General features: G+C 41.8%; 1 protein-coding gene across 1 annotated transcript in view; it reads left to right on the top strand.

Moving 5' to 3' along the window:
- The first annotated feature begins 6,794 nt into the window (after positions 1–6,794).
- USP46 (ubiquitin specific peptidase 46) overlaps positions 6,795–23,997 on the top strand; it is a 29,882-nt gene continuing 12,679 nt past the window's right edge. Inside the window, exons 1-5 of the mRNA XM_088130734.1 lie at positions 6,795–7,358; positions 18,766–18,846; positions 19,470–19,683; positions 21,073–21,302; positions 23,404–23,480. Of these exons, the coding sequence (XP_087986860.1) occupies positions 7,323–7,358; positions 18,766–18,846; positions 19,470–19,683; positions 21,073–21,302; positions 23,404–23,480 (638 nt within the window). The 5' untranslated portion in view covers positions 6,795–7,322. The remainder of the gene's footprint in view (positions 7,359–18,765; positions 18,847–19,469; positions 19,684–21,072; positions 21,303–23,403; positions 23,481–23,997) is intronic.

The raw sequence follows: 23,997 nt of genomic DNA, 5'->3' as shown, positions 1-23,997 counted from the left end.
AGCCCAAGGGGTCAAATCCCATTTTGTGGCAATCTGACTTTAGCAGAAGCCAAACATATTTTAGACAGTTTTAGAAAGCTAAAATTGAGGCCTGTAAGCAGGACCAGCCCATCCTCAGTACTGTATCTGAATACTGTTTCTGGATATTTCATTTAGTTATATTGGTTAATGGCTCCTGTTGGTCCCTTGAATTTGGTAGCTTTTGTCCTAGGTTGCAAAGCACTTTTTTTTTTCCTTTTTTAGCATTTCCCCCACTTTTTGCATGTTTTAGTATTTTAATAGGGTAAGTGGCAAAAAACGAGATTATTTGCTTGAGAAAAAGAATATTACTTTATATAATATTTTCCCCATTTCAGTGGCTTTTGGGCTAGTATAAATCATGACTTTTCCTCTGAATGGGTTATCAAAAGGATGAGGTCACAGCTGCAACGTTATGCAAGATTTAACACCACAGAAGGCAGGGAATATTTTCTAACCAGCTAGCAGCTATAATGAAGACAAATATTATGTACACAATGAGAGCTGAGCTCTGCGTGCACAGTCTATCTCTTTGTGACTCTACAAAGGCACTAATTTACATTGGGATTACATCTTTATGAAGTGTAATTAAGCAGCAAGGTAGGAAAGAGCCGTGCTGTATAATATAATCACACTCCAATGAGTTATTTATGGGGAATTGAACTGACTGTAAAAGCTGCTATAAATGATCTGGCTGTGAAGGAAAGCCAGTCAGTTCCTATCAGCATAATAGGTTAACCCATTTTGTGAATTTGGCAATAAGCTTATTCAGTTTGGTGAATGTGGGCTGTCACTGTGATGTTACAAATACTTGAATCCCATCGTATGTCTTTGACTGGGAGAATCACTGTGGGCCTTTCTTAATTATTAGAGGTGACAACAAAGTGGGTATGAACAGTAGGAAGTACAATAAAAATAAGCAATAAAAATGTTGTTCTAGGATATAACAAAAGGAAAGTCTTCACTGAGCTCAGCTGGTGACTCCGTGGATGCATCCATATTGTTGTTTTCTTATTCCAGGATGTTTTTCCAGCTTCCTAGTCCAGCCTGCAACCCTTGGGTTTCCTGGTGGTCTCCCATCCACGTACCAGCCAGATTCAACCTGCTTAGCTTTTTTGAGATCAGCCACAGTTGGCTGAGTTTTTACATTTTGTAAAATAATAAAAAAAATCATCAAATCAAGGCCAATTAAGATGTGTTCTTAGAAGTGTGACCAATGCTGAGTTTCTTTTAAAAAAGTAACTGAGGGATCAGAACAGGGCTTGTATGAATTCACTACTGATCATTGGGGATTGATTTATTAATACTAGTTTCTGATTTTTTTTTTTTTTTTTTTACAAGCTCCACATATAACCTAACTGGATCTGCCATTCTCTTCTGATTTGTTAGTCTCTGCTCTTGGCCAATCAGGTTGATGGATCAATCTATTAGCAGGATTTACACCTCACATTTTGTAGAGGCCGCATACACTGCGCTCCCTTCTATTTTCCTCCACAATAGATTCAGATTCCATCTGGCCTTGTCCTGCTTGGTCAAGCTGTGTTGTGGTTCAGCTCAGGAAGTGTGCCAGCCTGGGGAAGAGCTGATACCGTTCTGATATAAATTCCTCTCTGCAAGGAAGACCTCCGCTTCTTCATTGGAAGGCTGTTTTTGTACACAGCACCACCGCTTAAGGAATCAGAGTTTGGCCTCACATGCTGTTCAACCTATGTGGTTAGTTTATGGTTCAGTGTGTTTTATGAACCCAGAAAAATGGAATAAGTCAACCGTGGTTTACGTTGGGGTTCCCCCAAGTGGTCAGTATCAACCCCCAAGGGCCCATGGGACTATCCAAGGGATTGATAAATGGCTGGGGTCAAAAGGGGGTCAGTAAATGGGGATCAATAGGTGGTTGATAAATGATGGCAGGTCAGTTAATCTTTTGGAGTCTCTGTAGAGCCCCACACCAGTCCCTAGTCCTGAAGGTGAGGTAGCTAGCGACAAAACAGTGTTACCCTGGGTTGAATGGTCAGCCACCAGTGAGAGCGGCCTTGAGTTGTCTTTATTGTAGTAGTAGTTGTTGTTATCTGTAGTACTAATGGTTAAAATAATATTTATTAAGTTATTTTCATATAATAAATGTTTGGGGGTTGATGAATAATCTGAAATTTCATGAAGGGATTGATGAGCTGAAGAGTTTGGGGACCTCTGTTCTAAACCCACCATCATGTACTTTCCAGATACACTGAACTTAAAACTTATGAAGTTCCTGGCTAGTAAGATCTTTGGACATGCTGGCTAAAAGCTTTGGGAATTGAAATCCATTCCATCTGATAGCCCTTAGATTAGGGAATGTTGTCTTATACTTTTGTCGCTGTCCTCCACTTCCATGGTAATTTGGGATAGACATTTTGGACCACAACTCTCAGAAACTGGGACCATTAGCCAGTTGAGCATCTTGCAGTTAAAGCCCAACTCATCAATGAGCTGAATTGTTTGGGGACTCCTGGTTTACGTTAACCCTGGTAAAGGCGTCACTTGAACTGATGGGGAGAGATGGACTGGGTAACCTGAATTGAACAATAGCTTAATAGCAATGTGAGTTAAGCTGGACAGCAGCTTAACTGTTGGCATTTCCCTATCTGCATAATAAAATGGAAACTTTACAGTAATATTTGGTTGATTTGGCACCAAAGGATCAGTAAACTACTAAAAGGAAATGCAGTGGCTTTATTTGACCTTTCAATATAATTATATAAGCACAGTTGAGTTATAAATAGTTCTTTTGCCCTTACCACAGACAAGAAACACAGGGCTGTTTCTTTGTCATGAAGGAATACAATGGGAACAATTGTTCTGTGTTCTTAGCCTCCCAGCCCTTTCCCAGCATTCATTTTCCAACCATTGAGGGAGAGACAGAATATATTTGTGTGATTTCTATCCTGCCCTGCCTGTTTTTATTGTGACTAGTTATCCAGGGTATTCTTTTCCAACAAAACTTGGAAAAAGTTGTACTGTGCTTTAAAAAAAATGGAAAAAATTAATTGCTGTCTAAGCCATTGTGAGTCCAAGTCTATTTTAATACTTTTGAAATAACCACTTAAAAATATATAGCTTAGGGTCAGTGGAGCCATGCTGTTAATATCTGTGCATCCAATCCTTCATGAAAAAGATACATAATTTAGGAAGAAGTTATCTAGGGCCATTCTGCCCTACAGTATGGCCATTTTTAGAGCAATTTTTTCCAACCTGGGCAGATTTTGGATAAATGGACTTCAAATCTCCAAATTCCCAAGCCTGCATGGCTACATTAAGAATTCTGGAAATTGAAGTCCACATTCCTGAAAGTTGCCAGTGTTGGAAAATATAGTTCTAGACTTATCCAACCATCATTGTGCTGATGCAAAAGTAATGAGAACTGCCTGGGGCCACCAGAAGATTCTGTCTGTCTGTCTGTCTGTCTGTCTGTCTGTCTGTCTGTCTGTCTGTCTGTCTATCTATCTATCTATCTATCTATCTATCTATCTATCTATCTATCTATCTATCTTATCTTTCAAATTTAGATACCACCCATCTCACAAAAATGGCATCTGGGCGGTTCACAATAAAACAGCAATAAATATTAAAATACAATAAAAACAATATAAAATACAATAAAAAAGGTAAGTATAAGTGACAAGTGGGGAAGCTATAAGTGACAAGTAGGGAAAATGGCTTGAGATACCATCAATCTGCAGATAGATTTCCTCATTGCCCTCTTCCAGGACATCGTATCCAGTGTTCATGATGATAAAAATCTAAACATTAGTGAAAAAAAGCCTGGGAGGCCAAATGAACAAAAATGGGATAAATAGAAATTTTTCATTGTTGACAGCATGCCTGATAGCTACACCTGAGAAGAAATTCCAGGGAACTGAATTCCAGGGAAGGTAGTGAGTGGGCTATTAAAAGAAGGGGGGATTTTTATGCCAGTCTTGTGCCAACTCAATGCCAGAGTGCAAAGTTTATTCTCCTGTTGGTCACTGCCCAGGTTAGTATCCTGGATTTCTAATGGATATGGAGAAGAAGACTTCCATTCTGCTATGGTTGTCATGAAGGATACTGCCTTTAAACAGGTTTGTTAAAAAGTAACTTCAGTGGACTTATTTACAAGGCCAGTACAGAAAACAAGACTGGTCCACATATCCATGTTCATCATATTTCTGTTGTCCCAGAAAATTAATTACATATATGGAAATGTAGATTATTAAAAGGTAGTTCATCTAGAGCAATGTTTCTTAAAGTGTGGTCCTCCAGGACCCGCTGAAGGGTCTGCGAAATCAAAATTATTTGCCAGATAGTGAAGATATTTGTAAAAATTTAAAACAATGTCACTTCTCATTATTATTTTTTATTTGTTAAAAAATATTAGGCTTTTTCATAAAAAAATATTTATTTACGTTAATATATAATGGATTTAATATTGTTTTTACATGATTCAATAAATAAATATTCTATAAATGCATCAATTTTAATTTTTAATACAGTAAATATCAATAAATATAACCCATACAAACAAAAGATCTTTTAGGGTCTTCCATAGTTTTTAAAAGCAGGAAGGGGTCCTGAGAACAGACAGTTTAAGAAACATTGATTCAAAGATTAAGAATTCCATATGCTTTATTTTCGCAGGTCATTTATCAAGATCTGTGGTAAATGGGGAAGCTAAATGTTCAGGATGGGTGTGTTAGGCAGAGTCAAAAGGACACGCCATGTTCATGATGGGGACAAGCTGGCCACCCTCCTTTTTTTACCCCTCTATACATTTAGCCCCATATATGGAGAGCAGCTTCAGATGAGAAGTTATAAAATAGTAAAAACAGACAAGAACCACAGACAAGCATGCATCAATGAAGCAATGTTTTAAGCTATTTATTTACTTAGCATATTTCTATGCCTGCCTATCTGCCAAGGCACTCTGGGTAGCAAACAGATAAAAACACAATCAAACCACAATCCATTGCCTGAGAAATAACCAGGCCTCTGAAAAACCTTACTAGCAACGCACCCACCTGCACCCACATCAGAACTCCTTTGCACCCTGACTGAATAGCCAGGTCTTCACAGCCTTCCAGGAGTGAGAAAAAATAAATGGCAAACAGTGACACTAGAGGGGAAAAAAATGCAAATAAGACAGAATCTAACTGTTTGCTTAAATACATGTAAACTAGTTGCCGTACCCATTTACAAAGTAGTGTTGATGATGACACAAGTACTATTAGTAAGATAAATATCAACACACCCTCCTCCAGATCTTCAACCTCTTATCTCCATTCAGGCCAAAGATGGTAGAAATGAATTTCTCTATTATACAGCAGTTTCACATTGTTCAAGAAAAGTCATTGCAAAAAAATTTTAAAAATTGACCTGGGAGATTGAAATATGCTCTTTCCTGTTTCTGAAGGTTTTCTTTATTCTCTTTTAAAAATACGTTATTGAAGTACAAAGAAAGAAGAAAAATAATATGTGTATAATACAAGGTATAACAAAGTAACCCCAAAGATTTCCAAAGCAGATTAAATCTTTCCTGGTGTCAGATTCCTATTTATTTATTCTTTTGCATAGATCGAAATATAGAAAAGTGTTGTGGGTAGCATATCTTATTTTAATATCTCAGTTCTAGTCTGTGCTCCAGTTCTACCTGTTGGATGGGATGGAATGACTAGTAAAGGATTTTATGTTAAGCGGAACACCCAGCAGCTTGAACTGAGCATGAATTGTTCTGAAAGAATAAATGGAATTAGGAATCCCCGGTTATAGAGCACAGCCCCAATTTCGCATCTGTGTAATGCCACACCTGGGAAAAATATATCCCTCCCCGCCACCCACACAGAGTTCCTATTTGGATTCGGGGACAGTCCCAGATTCCATTAACTTTAGAGCATAAACTGCTGATTAGGCAATCAAAACGTTGATAAATGCCTTGATAAAATTGTGCATTAGTACTACTCAGTAATGTAGGATGAGGAAAAAACAGTGCTCAACTGCAGTTTTAAGCAACTTTTACTCGGGAATATATACATTCCTATGAAAAATGTGCTGACAAATCAACAGAGAGTAGTGCACCAAAAACACCATTCTGTATAGTCTTTTATTATTTTTTAAAAATAAAAATAATTATTAAAAACAACAAAGAAAAACCAAAAGCACCATTCTGTATAGTCTTTATTATTAAAAAAAATAAGAATTATTATTAAAAACAAAAAAAACCCACAAAAGCGCCATCCTGTAGACGCTGAAGACCGCTTCATCTGAGTGCAAGATGAATAAAATGCACGGCGTCCCTAGTGAACTGTCCAGGGCACCTGCATACTGGGGCTGCGAGAGAAAACCCTGTTTCTTCCTTTCAACAGCGCTGCCCGGAATTCTCGTTACTGGGAGAGGTGAAACGTTGCTAGCGCGCTTTTACAGGCATGCACTTCCCACGAGTTTTCACTGCGTGATTACGCAACTGCTCTAGAAGTAAAGTGGGGAAGGCGAAGTTTCTCCGGGGAGCGGTCCCACCCGGCAGTCAGAACTTCACTGCCACACTTTCAGGCGCGCCCGAGGCGCCTCGCAGGCATCGCTGCGCTGCGGTTTTGAGCGGCAGGACGCGTGGCCCGGGCGACGGCAAAACGCGCGACGCCGAGCCCCGCAGCCCAGGGAGGGCGCGGCGCAGCCCTCTCCCGACTGAGCGCAGCCTCCGGCGCCGCTCGACGCCCGCGGCCGGCCTGGGGGGTGGGACCGCCCTCGCCTTCCACCGCTGCATTGGCAGCTGGGCGCTGCCTTCCCGAGAGGCGGCGCGGCGATTGGTCGGCGGCCACGCCAGGAACCGGGGTGGACCGTCCCCAACGCCGCCGCTGTCAAAGTGGATCCCGGGCGCTGCGCTGCAATGGAGAGGCGGGAAGCGGAGCGCCCGGCGCGGGGGAAGGAGGCGGCAGAGGAGGAGCGGGAAGAGGGAGAAAGGAGGAGAGCGGCCGAGTGACAGCGGGCTGCCCCGGCAGGCGGAGGCGCCGACGCGCGGCTGCGGCGGAGCCCGGGTGCGCGCGTGCCAAGCCCCCCCGCCAGCCATGCCCGCCCGGGCGCGCTGCAGCTGATCGACCCGCGCAGGCGACGCCGGGAGCCCGCCGATGCCCTTTCGGCGCCCGCCCGCCTTTCCCTCCCGCTGCAAACTGGGGGCAGGCCCGCGGCCCGCCCCTCTCGACCCTGCCTCGCCGCCTGCGCCGCTCTCCGCTCCTCCAGCCGTGGCCATGCCGGCTTTCCCCTTCTAAAGATGGCGGTGGGGAATCACTGCAACCTTTAGACTCATGACTGTCAGAAACATCGCCTCCATTTGTAATATGGTGAGTGCTTGGCGCGGAGCGGGGCCGCGGCGGGGGCGGCCGGGCGGGGGCCCGCCGGCCGCAGGGAAGGGGCCCTCGCGGGCGGAGGGGCAGGCTGCAGCCGCGGGGCGCTGCTCCCCGGCAGGACGGGCGGAGGGGCGAGGGGCGCTGCAGGAGCGAGCCACGCGCGCGTCGCAGAGCAGGTGCTTGCGCGAGAGCTTCCCCGGGTCCTGCGGGCGGAGGGACGTCGGAAAGCGGGGTCCGGGCAAGTTTACCTACAGCTGTTGTGCATCTAGGGGGTGGGGGGCGTGGATCTGCACTAAGGAATTTGGGGTGCAAGGGGAAAGACTGCTTTTCCAGGTTGATCAAACGCAAAGGTTGCCAGGACAAAAAAAGAGTGACTTCAAATTGGGCGGTGCTCTTTCACTTTGAGGCTGCATCTGCTGCAGAAGGAGCTGACCCCAGATCAGCAGTGGGGAGCAAGGCAGGAAGGGGGCTTTAACTCCTCTTTGTTTTATGATATGGCTCCAGGCAGGGTTGAGCCAAGTGTTTTCGGTGCCACTGGCTCAGACTTTCAGTTTTGGACATCTGCTCCCAGACCATCAAGATGCTCTCTGCTCTTTTCAAGTTAGACTCCTTTATTCGCAGCAGGGTGTCCAAAAGCTTTATTTAAGGACAGAAGGATGGAATAAGGAGTCCAGGATTGCAAGACCTGTCATGAGAGAACTTGTCACTCTTCAGTGACCTGCAGAGTTTTGAATGGAGAGCAGAGTAGCATTAAAGTGGAGCATTAAGTGGAACATTGAAAGGATCTGTTGTGATTTTAGAAACTTACAGGTGCATCTAAAGAACTTGGATGTAGAATGCTGCTGCCTTTCCTTTATTTGGGAGCAATGTTTCCAAACTTCAGCAACTTCCAGATCTGTGGACTTTGACTCCCAGAATTCCCCAGCCAGCATGCCTGGGGAATTTGGGAATTGAAATCCAGACATCTGGAAGTTACCAGGTTGAGAAATGTTGCTGTAAAACAAGCACATTGTAGCTGTCCTGGATCAGGCCCACCACATAGGGAAACTATAATCCTTAACCCACACCTCTTGATGAGCATCACCTTCTTCTGTTGGTGCCCAATAATAATAGAAGGCTGTGTGAATCTTTTGCAACGATATCTATGTGTGATAGGACTTGTGATTTGAGGCAGGCCCAGGCCCAGATGTCATTGCCAGTAGCCATGGGGCACAAGACTTGTAGCGTAAATGTTATAGAGATACAACATTTGGAAAAATGGAAAATACTCTTCAACTATCTGTGATGCAGTTGAAAAGTGTATGGTGGAATATATCTATAATTAAAAGAGACTAATGGCATAAAACGATTGTACATTGGGATTAGCATCACAAATGTTTATAAACGGGGAGTATAAACCTCCGTTCCTCCTCACTTTGATTCACTATTGAGCCATTAGTGAAATGGAATTATAATCATGTCTGCAATAGTGAATATGTTTTGAAACACTTGTTTCAAAAACAGGCTATATGCTGGGTGTTGTAATCAGCTACCTAAATATAACTTTTGAAATCAGGATCTTTATTTTACATCTAGCTTTATCCTGTTTTATGGTTGTGTTACACTCATCAAAGAGTATGTTCATACTCCTACTAGGAAATTAATACAAATATATTGTAAGGCCAGCTCTGGTCTTCAACCTGAATTCTCATAGCCATACACACTCGTACACATGTATCTAGAACCAACTCACTGATGACATTTTCCTATTTTTGGCACTGTTGTGAATCATGGCACATCTGAATATAATGAAAATTATACTTTGGGAAGCTGAACCATAAAAGTATTTACACAATATTTTTCCTCTGGGCTCAAACCTCTTCTCTCACAGTAATCTGATGGTTATTTTAAGCAATGATGGCTTATGGTTTGCCCAGACAAAATTTTCCCTTTCCTCTAAATAGGCCTCTACTTAGATCTATTATGACAGGAGCTTTCATGGACTAGAATCCATTTCATCACGTGCATGGTGCTCTCGCTCTCTATGTCTTTTGCACGTGCACACACACACACACACTCATAAAGGGGCAGGAGGGAAGAAAAACATGGTCAAATGGCAGTGAAATGTGAACAGGACAATCTGTGAGATTGTGTGTAAAATGACCGTCACAAAAAGGAATAGAATACCTCTAGTGGAACAGGCGGGCAGACGTTTTGTTTGAGCTTAAATGGGTAGAACGCAGCGTGACATAAAGTGCAACAGTAAATAAAAGTTCCTGCTCACTAATGCTGTAATAAATGTATTATAGTTTGGCTTCCATTTTGCTGTTATGCTCTTACCATGGTTATGTCTCTGGGAGTTATCCCAACCTTATAGATTGGGGAGATATATACTTTATGTAATATAATTAATATATATTATGCAATTTTAGCCATGTGATCAACTGAATCCAAGAGAGTACAGTAGACTCTAGGCCCTATAACCTTAGGATATAATACATTTGTTAGTTTTTAAGGGGTTAAGCAACTCAGAAATTTCACGAGACGTTTAAGTAGAATTACTCCACTTTACCAGCTCAGGAGAGAGAAATCAGTTATCTCTGTGGAACTTATCTTTGGCATTCCAGATTTCATGGTCTTTTCTGCCCAAGGCTCGTGTATTGTGTTTCTGGCTGGGGAATTTTGGGAGTTGAAATCCACCTATCTTAAACTTGCCAAAGGTGAGAAACACTGTCTTAGGGTGATGGATTTGGTCATAGACCTGTTCCTCTGTATATCATCAGTCGCAAACAGCATAATATTGGTGGTTTTGTGCTTCCCTGCATGTACTCTTTGGTGAACCTGAAGTTCAGCCACAGTAAGAGAGTCACCTTTCTTCCTTTGAAGCAGGAGACTAAAACCTTTGAAGCATCAGATGGGCCAAACAGGTCTTCAGGGCCTTCCAGAAGGCCAAGAGGGTAGTGTGTTGCAAGCGCACACATAATCACTATGTGAGGATGCGTGCATTTTTGAGTGGAGATCCTGGATAGTAAGAGCAGGATCCCAAGTATGATCTAAATTCTAGGAGTAGTATAGTCCTAGTCATGCTTCTTCCATAGTGTAGTCAAGTGTTTCAGTTCCCAGAATTCCCCTGCATGCTGGCTGGGGAATTCTGGGAATTGAAGTTCACACATCTTAAAGTTGCTGAGGTTGAGAGACACTGGTGTGGTGGTTTAAAAGGAAGACATTGTGAGACAGAAATGCCTTTGGATAAACTGATCTTCACTTAAGAACTTTTTGGCTGACTAAACAAGCTGTTATTTCTCTGTATTTCATCCCTTTATGCCTCTGTAAGATTTTCTTGAGCTGCCATAAAGGGTTATACCAGGGCAGCCTTTCCCCAGCCTGGTATCATCCAGATATATTGGGTATATAACTCCCGGAATTAATAAGCCAGGATTAATGAGATAATAGATAATTCCAAGGAAAGGCCTGTTGAAATTAATTGGACATTGTTAGGTCATGACTAAGTTATTCTGTAGTGTTTAGGGTGCTTAAGCGTTGTCTTTCAGTTTGCCCAGTGTATATAAAAGGGTGCAAGCACTAAATGACTGTGTAATTATGAAGTGTTCTTATTGTCGCGCAGTCAACACAGAGTTGTTGCATTCAGGTCTGTAGAGATTGTATTATACTTGAAGCAGCCTCTAGAAAAATATTTATCATCAGGAAGGTGAGAAAATTACTGTTACTTGTTATGATTATAAAATTTAGCTGAGAGAGGGAGAAGAGAAATGCTGAAGCATTGCAAATACTGGAAGAGTTTAACTACACAATCAAGTATTACTGGTTTGAGTGTCTGGATAGTAGACAATTAATTTGGCAGCTGAAAGATGTCACTGTATTATGTTGCTGGTCCCAAATTCAGGAGCTTAAATGCTTCATTTTTATTTGTGAAATATAATTCCAAAGGTTTTAATCTTAATTAACTGATATGTTTATATACCAACCTAGTTATCTGATGTTAGAGGGCACAGTGGATGTAAAGGCTGAATATTGTTGGGTAAACTAGAAAATACAGATTGGAAAGGCCTGGACCATTTTTGTCCCTTTTGGAGATCCTTTGGAGATTTTGAGATGGATGGAGGGGAAGGGGAGAGAAAAAATCAACCTCCTGGAAGTGTTGCACCAAACCTGGAAGTTCTTTTACCTGCAGATGATGATGATGATTTATTCAATTGGCTATAGCTGTCCAACTCCAACAAACTCTGGGCGGTGTACAAAACCAAAAAACAATGAAAACATAAAACCACACAGACAGCCCAGACTAAAATGATCTTAAAGGCAACACCAATCACAACAGCCCCCCCCCATACATTAACACATTAACCCCAGGTCTAGGACTAAGGCAGGTTTTAAGTGTTGACTAGAACCCCACGAGAAAGGGTGCTGTCCTTATCTCTGGAGGGATGCTGTTCCGGGGGGGGGGGGCAACAAAGAAGCCTAGCTCCCTTGGCCCCCAAGATAACAAAGTTTAATGAAGGGGGCTTGGAGAGCACCTGCTGTTTTGGATCTCTTGGAAAATCCTCTATTAGATGAAAATCAGAGATTTCCAACTGAGCGTTATTTGATTTTGCAATGTACTCATTTTAAAATTCCCATAATCTTCTTTTGCCAAAAAACTCTAGGAGGAAAACAAATAAGCAAGCAGATCAATGAAATAGCATGAAGCCATCAGTGGCTTCTATAAAATGGAATCCAAGTTCATAGACCTGGTTGGCCCCTGTAGGAAGAGGATTCAAGAGATTATTTTATGTGTGACAGTGTTCCATTGTTTCCGGATTGTGCGTGTCTCTCCATCACGCATGATCTTCTAGATCACTTCTCACTGTTATGTCATTGCTTAAGTTAAGGGAAATTATATTTTACTGCCATTAATAATCTCTGCTTAGAGTAATCTGTCTTGCCTTCCCTATTACCCTCTTCCCCAGGGTCCTGAACTACACCCAAAATCATTTACTGGAATTCAGGGTAAAATTTCAACCTACCACATTGGCTTCTGATGGTATCTCACACGTTAGAGCTACTCAGAGGCTGAGATGATCCAGTTGTCCAGCTTCCCACCAGGCACAGCTGTAAATCTCATCTCCCCAAACACATAATCCCTTATGCAAGACTTGCTTTACTCAGCAGAAAGTTCCAATACTACTCACCAAAAATTAGTCTCTTTACTGCAGGCAAACAAAAATAAAGCTGAATAAACATGGAAGATATGGAAGTCAAGGCCTGTAAATAGGACTGCACTCTAGGATTTAAAATCTAGGCTTTTTCCTTCCCCCTTTCCAAGTCAGCCGATACTTGGCTGTTCTCTTGATGACTTTAGAAAGCATCTCATCTATTTTTCTCATCTATGACCTAACAGTTTTCTCTACCCTGAGGAGCACTGATTGCTGCCTCACCAGCTTTGTTCCTACACTGGTGCTTGCCATTTCCTGTGATAAGAATATAAATAATCCTATAATTTTTTGTATCAGAGACCTAATGATGATGGAGTGTCGGCCCTTCGAGGCAGACCAGACTAGGAAACCAAAATTATGAATGCTAATACTACTTTTATTATAAGGTTACAGTAATAGAATTTTGCAAGTCTGAATATGTTTTCCCTCTCCCTTCATTTGTCTTTGTGAGAACTAGGGAGGGTCAAGTCTGAGACGCTTTCTCAAATTACATTTCTGCCTTGGACTTAAATTTATATTATCTGACTGTTGTCTTATTTGTGGCTCTTCCTCCTGTTCCTCAAGGTTATTCCTACTTCCCATTATATGGAGCCTCTGAATTCTTCCACTATTATATATACTAATATATTATATATGTGTGTGTGTGTGTGTAATATTATATTATTTTATATATATATTAAAAAAATAAAATATAAAAATATAAAATAAAATATAATATAATAATATAATATATATATAATTATAATATAATTATATAAATATAATTATATATATATTATAATATATATAATAATATAGTATTGTGCTATAGCCAACCTTGCAGCAACCATCACGAGTTGAACAGTTATATTTTCAGTTCCTTGAGTTGTCTCCTAAATTATGACAGTAAGCATATCTTGGGACCGTAACCAAATTTTTTGATATCCATGCTATTAATCTCTTATGGAAAATTGTTGTTATGGAAAAATTGACACATAAAAGATGGGACGTATTGGGATATACCAGAGAAATTACCTTTGATTCAATTTAGGAAAGAGTTATCCTTTTTGCAAAACATAGTAGGCCAAGTTCTTCTTTCTGTTTACCCTAGTATCTACAACAGTTGTTTTTGGAATCTTGATTTGTTCTTAGATCTTTTTAATATGTTTGTTTTTAAATAAATAATTTTTTTTTTAAGTATAAATAAATCCCCAGGTGATCCTGCTGGGTAGTGCAGTGTTCTACAGTGTTAAAAATCAGTTTTGAAAATGGTTATTTTGAGTATGCATTTGTACAATTCCTGAATGTCAGCTCAGTTGGTTCCCAGCTCCATTGACTATATCTAAAGCTAAGAGCTTTGGAACTATGAAGTCGTACAGAGCAATGACAGTTCCCCTAGATGTTCTAATACAGTGTTTCTCAACCTTCACAACTTTAAGATGTCTGGAATTCAACTCCCAGAACTTCCCAACCAGCTGGCTGGGGAATTCTGGGAGTTGAAGTTAAACATCTTAAAGTTGCCAAGGTTGAGAAACACTGCTCTAATATGATGTGGGTTTTCCCTTCTTTTCCAACTGTGAGAGCAGTTTTAGCATCACGAGAGAATGAGTGAGATATTTGAGTATAAAAGGCAAAAAGGTGTTAAGAATGACATATACCTGCTGAGTCTGAAAATGGCAAAGTCTTCTTCAGATTGGGAAGTTTGGAAAAAATTAATTCTGTGCGTTACTAACCAACAGAATTGGAAAATCAGACATGCAAGCCACTAGCCATTTGTTTTGCAGGGGAAAGAGTTTAATGGTTGGACCTATAGAAATGTGTGGTTTAGTAATACGTGTAAGCCTCCCTCTTGTATGGTGTGCTATTTCTGACTTTACTGAGAAGATGTGAAGGACAAGACCATCTAGGTTTGATACATTAGAAAAGAAGGGTTGAGAATATTTGTGGCTCTTTTTAGATCCATTGACTCCCAGGAAAAATTTTGGGAGATGAAGATGGGAATATTGATTTTACTCTGGACATAATTTTAAATAATCCATATGTAAATAAATTTCCCAATTTTTGTTAGCCTGCTGGGGACTAGCACTAAAAAGAAGTACAGTTGCATCTAAAAGTTTAGTTGCCTATGGTCAAATTATATATTTCAATGAACCCCTAAGTGAAACAAAGCTGATGCACCTCTACATAGTACAGAGTTAAAAGCAGTATCTTTCTGTAAATTTGAATACATATTAATATACAGTTGTTTACATACTCAAAATAGTGAAACGGTGAACATGGCAGGTGCAAAAGTTTGGATACCCTTTCAGTCAATATTTTATAACATCTCCTTCAGCAAAAATAGCAGCTTCTGAACATTTCATGTAGCCAGCTAAGCATCTTTCTGTTCTTCTTTCTGGAATTTTTCCCACTCTTTCTTGCAGAACTCTTCTAGCTCAGAAATATCCTTAGGTCTTGTTGCATGTGTCCCATGTTTGGAACTTTGTCACCAATTTTGTAATAATATTCAAATCTGAGAACTGTGAAAGCCATTCTAAAAAGCTTTATTTTTCTTTCCTTTAAGTACTTCATGTTTGATTTAGAGGTGTGTTTTGGATTGTTCTCTTGCTAAAAAATCTTTTCAGCTTCTGTTCATTCAGGGAATTCTTTCATGTACAGGTAGTGCTCAAGTTATGACCATTTGTTCAGCAACTGTTTGAAGTTACGACAGTGCTGAAAAAATGAACTTATGACTGGTCCCCAAAATTATGGCCATTGCAATGCCCCCGAGGTCACATGATCGCAATCTGGGTGCTGGCAACCCATCCACACTTACGACCGGTTGCCAGGTACCAACGATCACATGATCGCCATTTGCAACCTTCCCTGCCAGCTTCCCACAAGCAAGGTCAATGGGGCAGCTGGTAGTGGAGGTTGCAAGTCACTCAGGTAAGTCTTCCCCACCCACCCTGGCCTTCCTTCGCTCACTCGTGTGCATCATGCCCTCCTTTCCCCCTTCGCTTGCACACATGCACCACTCCCTCCTTCCCCCTTTGCTTGTACCCACCGCACCCTCCTTCCCTCCACTCGCTGGCACACAAACCAGCATCCTCCTACACACTCACACGTGCACCGCACTCTATGCTCACACACACCGCACCCCCTTCATGCTGCAGTGTGGCTCTGGGGCTTTGCAGGAGGAAGGAGAAAGCCTCATGAACAGCCAGCAGCTTCCGACGTGAGCTGCAGAGCGTGTGCTGGAAATGCCCCTGGAGAGTCCTCCAGCAAGCAAAGGGGGAAGGAGGGTGCTGGTGCAGGGTGTGGTGCATGTGAGTGAGTGAGCAAGCAAAGGGGGAAAGAGGGCCAAGTAGCCCCAGAGCTGTGCAGGGTGCAGGGCAGCCAGAAGGGCAGAGATGGGGGAGAGAGAGGTGGGTGGGGGGAGTTGGAGGCAGACCCTTACCTTACTGAGGCTCAAGGCTGGGAGTGACCAATTCCAGAATGGCTTGGAGTGGGGTGGGTCCTCGGCTAACAACAGGTGGAACTTGCTTGATGATGGCCATGAGGAGTGTCAGGATTGCCATCGCTAAGTGATGCAGTCACGTGACCTCTTGCTTTACAACCACATCGCTTAGTAATGGAAATGCCAATCCCAATTGTGGTCATAAGTTGAGGACTATGTACAGTTTTACCTTGGGTGCCTAAAGTTTTGCATGCAACTGTATTTCTGCACTAACTGCAGAAGAAGGATGAATCAACCCAGCCTGGTTCCATCAGCCAACTCATTCACCTGAATCCAATTCTGTATTGCTTATATCTTGCAAGCTAGTATGTAAAAACAAAGTTTGCAGTGATTCTTTGGTATTAATGGAAAACAAAAAGAAATGGTATTTCTCATTGCACCACCACCGCCACCACACCACAAAACCAAGAACAAAACTCCTTCTTGAAACTTCTGTCTCCTGAATTATAGTGCTGCAAGAGTGAAAAATATGTCTTAAAAATTAACAATCAAGTCTTTGGGAGATGTGTGTGTGTGTGTGTGTGTGTGTGTGTGTGTGTGTAGTATATGCATTCAAAAGAAGAGAGAGAGAAATGCATCCAGAAAGGGAACACTTAAAAGAATAATGCTGCAAGTGATAAAAAGGAATGAAATAGCAAGCTGAAATAGCTGCACTGCCAGAAAGATAACTGGTTGCAATGATAAGCAAAGGAACAAACGAGAAGATAAGTTGACTTAGATCTTGGTGTAGTTTAAGTTAGCTAATGATATAAATGGGACAGAAAGGGAAGAAAAAGGTTGCTAAGTTGAGTTTCTGCTCTGAGAGTAGATAAAGACTTCTGGAGGAGTTGCCAGAAAACTTAAGTTGTTCAACACAAGTTTTGGTAGATTAGGCTCTATCATCAGATCCATTAAATATTGTCCACAGATGGTTGTGAGTATGTCCTCCATACCAAAAACTTCAGAAAGCAATGATACCAGTGAAGCCATTATGCCATAGAGATGCATTGTGGCACTTTTGAAGGTGGATCATTCCAGTAAATGCAGCAAACGTTTCTAGCAATGGCAGTTAGCCTAGCTGAATTAGCTACTGATTTTACATTACTACTATTACTATTACTATTATTATTTTATTTGCATTCAAAAAGCAACAAAACTGTTTTCACTTTGGCAGGGCTGAGGTGAAATCTACCGATAAAAACCTCATTATACCTAGTATTGTTTGAAGTTAAGGCTGTCACATCTTGGCTGCAAAAATCCAGAAGACCACTAGATGGGAGAAGAGCTTCATGTGTCCATTTCATGCCATCTAGTGGTCGTGTGGAGCATGGCAACCCAGATATGATAGCTCTATATGGAGTCAAGCCTGTAGAGAATATCCACAATAGGCTGTTGTAGTATGTCAACCCTTCTAGGTAGACCAGACCAAGAAATCAACTCCACAGGAAGGCTAAAACTACTTTTACTGAGAATGGCTATAATAACAGAATCTTGCAAGTTGATTATGTTGTACCTCCTCCTTATAGTTCAGTGAATTAAGGAGGTGTCTGTCTGAGCCTCTTCCAAATATTATCTGTCTATTGTAGACTTAAAATATGTCTTGACCCTTGCCACTTCAGCAACAGAGCTGGCATAATTCCACCAAGGTCATCTTCCTTACTTTCTACATGAGGCCAGGTGGGGTTTCTAGTTGGCCAGGTGGAGCTCAGCTTGAAGATACTCAGTAAATGCTTTTATTTTCAATTGGAACGGCTGGAAGCAGGGGTGTCCACCAGGTGCAGAAAGTCAAGATGGTGCCCACAGCAGTGCGACTGAAGCTCCACCTAGTTTTTTAATGTGCCACCATCCTAACTTTTTTGATCCTACCTTGTAGATGCTCCTGGCTGGAAGGAATGACACATATAAAAGCTTGCATAGCCTAGGTCTGACAAATATCTCCTGACAGCAAGATGAAATTTTAAAAAACGTGTAATTTTATTTTGAGCTCCCATCTGCATGCAGTTGATTTTATTTTTTAAAGCCTGCCCACTCTCTGCAATTATCTGGTTTCACTCTCATTCTGCCACTCAACTCTCTGAAAGCATTCTCTTACTGGACAAAAAAAATCAGAGTTTTTCTCTTAATCTAAGCAACTGAAAAACATCCCATTCCCCTTTCTCTGCCCCTGCAACTTAGGCAAACAAAATAGTAGATAGGAAACAGTTAGATAAGATTGCAAAACTAAATAAACCTGGATAGCATTAGTCAGACTGGGGGAGTGTTTATTTTTGTATGTTATTCTGGATTTGTACTTATTCTGGGAAATGGTTGATGCCAGGTTAATGAATTTGATGAGGGGGGAGGCAAGTAAACTGCCTTCCTTAGTGATCCATTCCAGCTTCATTCTTCAAAAATAATCCTGCACTCTGCATCTAAGTTACAGTCGCTGGCACCCCTGTGTGCTTTATGGTTATTTTTTTTATTCTTCCTAGCATTTTTCTGTGGATAAAAACACCCTTGGTGAAATTATTTTGAAGGCCGTATTCTGGGGTGTCAGGGGATGAGAGCATTCATAACCTTTGCAGCAGCCTCGTGCCATCAGTGGAGTAGAGAGAGGGTGCGGACGTGCACAGGTCTCTGAAGCATTGCCTGTGGGGTCCACGATGGGCAACTTCTGTTGAAGCTAGAAAGCTGTCCTTCCTGGGAACCCATTTGTCCCTCTCCAATCCTGTTTGAATTTGCAGGAGAATAATTGGCTGTTTCTTTTCCCCAGGGCACCAATGCCTCTGCTCTGGAAAAAGACATTGGGCCAGAGCAATTTCCACTTAATGAACACTACTTTGGGCTGGTCAACGTAAGTATTATAACTCTGTTCTATCTTGCCTGACTTGGTGCCCTGCAGATGCATCAGATGTCAGTTTCCCACATCCTTAGCTAGCAATCCTTTAGCCAAGCTGCTGGGGATCATAGGAGTCAGCATGCAGCATAACTGAAAGCCACCAGGTTGGGAAATGATGATTCTGGAGATTATCACCCTCTGCAAAGGGTCACTTTGCAGGTTTGAAGGTTAAAATGAGACGGGTCTGCCTGCAAGTTCAGGGATCTGTTAAAAAATTGTAAATGGGTTTGACTGAATGTGGATGTGAGCTCAGTGCAATTGAGATAGAGGATGTAGATATGTACATAGAAGTCTCATTCTCAGCACAGAACATGCTATACTTAATATGAAGGTCTAAAAGCACAGCAAGGGCACTTACCGATTCATTAAGGAACCCTTCTGATCAAAAAGGAGAGCAACTTAATTGCCATTTGATTGCCAAATCAAACGGCAATTAAGACAGCCTGTAAGCTCAATTCATTGATTTATTACTTGAGTAATTAATTGGCGGTGGTACGATAATGAAGAGCAAGCTGGATTGATTGATGGTTGCATTACCCATTTCTCCACTACTTACTTATCTGTACGCTTATTTGCAGTTTGGCAACACGTGCTACTGTAATTCCGTCCTGCAAGCCCTGTACTTCTGCCGGCCATTTCGGGAAAATGTGCTGGCATATAAGGCCCAGCAGAAAAAAAAGGAAAATCTCCTGACTTGTCTAGCAGACCTTTTCCATAGCATTGCTACACAGAAGAAGAAAGTTGGGGTGATTCCTCCCAAAAAATTCATCTCAAGGTTACGGAAGGAGAATGGTATGTGTGGATCTGAGCAATCCAAGCCACTAGTCAGTGGCCCGGCCCCCATTACTTTTCCGGGTGCTGTTCTGATACATGTCACATAGTTTAGGTGTACCACCAGACATACAAGCAGTAAACAGTACCTTAATCACGGAACTACCAGAGGAAAAAATAGAACAAAACGAAACCCCCACCAACACTGGCAGGGCATGCCACAATATATAAACAGAGAGCAAACCCCATCCTATTCTAGCACTGAAGATGTTACCTAGCCGAGTAATGAAACGTTTGCAAGAAAACAACCAAGCTCAGAGAACCCCAAGGACTCCACAGTTCAACCCTGAGCTACACATATTCGCTTTTTCAGAAGTGGTTTGCCATTGCCTGCGCCCTAGGGCTGAGAGAGAGTGACTGGCCCAAGGTCACCCAATTGGCTTTATTTTTATTTATTTATTTATATTTCAAATTTGGTCACTGCCCATCTCACAAGGAAGTGACTCTGTGCCTAAGGCAGGACTAGAACTCACGGTCTCCCAGGTTCTAGCTTGATGCCTTAACCACTACACCAAACTGGTTCAGCATTAGTAGCGTACCGTCCAGGTATGCTGCTAATAATTGTGTAGCCTCAGCCAGTTTTGCCCAGCTTAGATCTCTGCGCCACGAGGCCAGGACAAGTGAGAAAGTCAAGGGCAGGAAGTGGCTGCTCCTGCAAAGAGCTGCAGTGTGCACCTTTCCTGCCCACTCTTCTCCAGTGCCCTTTCAGAAGAGTTGACAGAGGCCACATTTTCCATTGTCTCTCAGGGTGGTGTGCTAGAGTCCAGTCTTCTGTGCTGTATTGCATACAGTTGGGGTGTAAAAGAATTGAGCCACAGATTACACTAGGACTGAATTTAGATCTTCTTCTCTCTTTGGATCCAAGGTGGGACAAATCCTAGCAGAAACAAAACCCTTTTTTGACATGCACAAAGCGGCTTGGACATTTCTTTCTTTCACTGTGAAAATGTCCTTTGCCCAGGGGTTGCTCCCCAAAGCACTTCCTGCAATGATCGTGAAACCCCACGGCATCCATGTACAGAATTCATGATCTGCTATTGAGTCACGAGGGTTAGGATCCTAAAGTGTGCCAACTGTCCTGACTCCTGATGCCAGCCTCAGCCTTAGGAGCTGGCATTGGGACAGTAAGGTTGGAGCCTGGGGACTGAAGAGATGAATGGGTATAGTTATGGGTTGAGCACCTGGTTTTTCTTAATCTTATTTTCTTCTTCTTTTTTCTTTCTGTATTGGTTTTGTGTCTTTATCACTGTTGTTAGCCACCAAGAGTTGTGTGTGCTACCAGATGAGCAGCTCTATCCATCTCTTAAATAAATAAATAGAATACGCCCTGCCCTCTTTTTTTTTTTGCAGATCTCTTTGACAACTACATGCAGCAGGATGCTCATGAGTTTTTGAACTACTTACTAAACACCGTTGCTGACATTCTGCAAGAGGAGAAGAAGCAGGAAAAACAAAATGGCAAATTGAAAAATGGAAACATGAATGAAGCAGAAGAGAACAACAAACAGGAGCTCACCTGGGTGCATGAGATTTTTCAGGGAACCTTGACCAATGAAACCAGATGTCTGAACTGTGAAACTGTAAGCATTGGCAGGATTAGAACAAGAGTTACCTGTGAACTAAATAATCTGTGCATAGAGAGAAAAATCTTTACCTTTATGAAATCATTGAAATGTGGATGGTTCTAGTTGGTAAAGTCAATATTTGTTTGTTTATTACATGTGCATTTGGGGCCATTTATCTAGTTCACTTTCCCCATTTATTGTAAATGTTATTTTTAGAAGGACTGCTGATCTCCCAGTCCATCCCCTTATATATGCAAAGAGCATGTATACATAATTTTAATATACAGTGATACCTCGGGATACGAACGCCTCTGCTTGCGAATTTTTCGGGTTACGACCAGCTCCGGCCCCAAAAATTTACCTCGGTTTGCGAACTCCGCCTCGGGGTACGAACCGGATCGGCGGCCATTTTCCACCGTGACACGTGGTCCATGGCCATTTTCCGCCCGTGCCACGTGGTCCACGGCCATTTTCTGCCCGTGCCACGTGGTCCGCGGCCATTTTTCCGCCCGTGCCACGTGGTCAGCGGCTGTTTTTCCGGCCCTGCCGCGTGGTCCACGGCCGTTTTCGCGCCGCGCCGGGCTGTTTTCGCACCACGCCACGCTGGGCCGTTTTCGTGCTGCACCGCGCCAGGCCGTTTTCGCACCGGGCTGTTTTCGCGCCGCACTGTGCTGCGCCGCACCCGGCCGTTTTCGCGCCGCACCACGCCACGCCCGGCCGCTTTCCCGCCCGACGCGTGGTCCGTGGACGCCAGAACGGATTAACGGTAATTACATTGAACCTTATGGGAAATTGCCTCGGGTTGCGACCAAATTCAGGCGGAGGGCGGAACGGATTAACCGGATTTACATTGAACCCTATGGGGAAATTTGCCTCGGGGTGCGACCAAATTCGGAGGGCGGAACAGATTAACCGGATTTACATTGAACCCTATGGGGAAATTTCCTTCGGGTTACGACCAACTCGGGATACGCCCAGAGTCACGGAACGGATTAAGTTCGTATCCCGAGGTACCACTGTACAAATATCTATTAATAATACAAATATCTGTGCAAAGAGCATGTGTACATACTTTTAATATACAAATATCTATTAATATACACATATCTATGCAAAGAGCATGTGTACACAATTTTAATATACTAGTCTACAACTTTGAAAAAGGTATATAGATTAAGTCTGTGCATGCTTGAAAGTGATTTGGAAGATGCATTTCAGACTTTGCACAAAGACAGCCCTTCTCCACTGCTAACTGAAGCAGCCATGTCTTTTTTAGGCTTCTGCGTGAAAGAAGATGCCACCAATTTAAGAAGTCAACTCATTTAAGTGTGTCTTAAACAGAGTTGCCTTGTTCAGGGGTACGGGCAAGGTGAACACAATTGTGGCTGCTTTAATTAGAGTAACTGATCTAAGGTAGCCACTAGATGGCAGCAAAGAGATACGGAGAAATCTTAACTTTTTGATGTCATCTAGTGTTGTCCAGATTTTTTGCAGTTCTAATGTGGCCATGGTGCTTTAAGGAGAGCAGAGAAGGGCTGTGTTTGCTTGAAGTTCGAGAGTCATTCTGAAGTGCATAGTTTCAAATCCAGAGAATTTGTAATTGCTTGTTTGTGAGTCAGAGATCCAGTTTGGGACTTGTGCTTGTGTGAGACAAGAGAGTCTGGGTGTTTATTTTGGGGGAGAGGATAATATTCAAATACAAATTTGAAAATAAATAAATAAATAAATAATAAATAAATAAATAAATATTATTTGAGACTGCGGAAAGGGTTAATTGGGTTTAAGACCTAGACATTTGTTTTTATTTACTTCAGATATTTTAAGCTGTTCTTCATGGTTTTGCCCTCTGTGAAGCAATACACCAATATAACTTAATGCAACCTGTGTTTTCTTAACTTTCTTCAGGATATGGCTTTATAGTTCTTCATTGTGGCTAGTTGGTCATCATGATTGAAGGATTCACACTGTAACATTGAGTCCTGAGTCACGTTTTAAGATGTGTGGACTTCAACTCCCAGAATTCCCCAGCCAGCCATGCTGTTTTAGGATATTTAGCCTTAAATTAAGATGTTGCAATACTTTAAAATGCTATTAAATCTTCTTGTTTTTGTGGCAGGTTAGTAGCAAAGATGAAGATTTTCTTGATCTCTCTGTTGATGTAGAACAGAACACATCAATAACTCACTGTTTAAGGTAAATGCATTTTCACAATGGGGAGCATCTTTTTTGCTTTATGGTCATTAAATATTAGCAGGATGTGAAAAGAAAAATGTTACATGGGTGTTTCAGAATGATGTAGCAAAAGTCAAATAAAGAAATATAAATTAAGCTTTTCTTGGCAGGCAGGAAGTCAGTGTATACATGGTATAGCAGAATATTTGGCAAAAGACTGATGCTTTTGAATGCCTCTGTTATTTGCTTCAGAGAAGTCCCATTGATTGTAATAGGATTAGTCAGAAGCAAATAGTTGAAAATAACATACACAAAAAGGAAACCAACTGGAAAAGTCATTTATTATTTGTCAATTGAAGAGCCTTCTATTAAATAATACAAAGTATTTGCTCCTAAGCTTTAGAAACTGTATTTATCACAGCATTTAATTGTACAAAAAGTTCTTAGCATCCATTAAATCCCGTTGAATTAAATACAGTGTTTAATTTATATAGATTTACTGGAGTAGTACTAACTTACGAAGAGGCACATTAAAGTC

The sequence above is a fragment of the Python bivittatus genome, unplaced genomic scaffold (assembly GCF_059951505.1).
Source record: "Python bivittatus isolate LINGU-HERP-01145 unplaced genomic scaffold, Pbiv_v1 ctg000070_np1212, whole genome shotgun sequence".
In the NCBI taxonomy this organism is placed as follows: Eukaryota; Metazoa; Chordata; class Lepidosauria; order Squamata; family Pythonidae; genus Python; species Python bivittatus.
The sequence above is the reverse complement of the archived record's forward strand: the minus strand, read 5'-3'. Positions and strand labels throughout refer to the sequence as shown.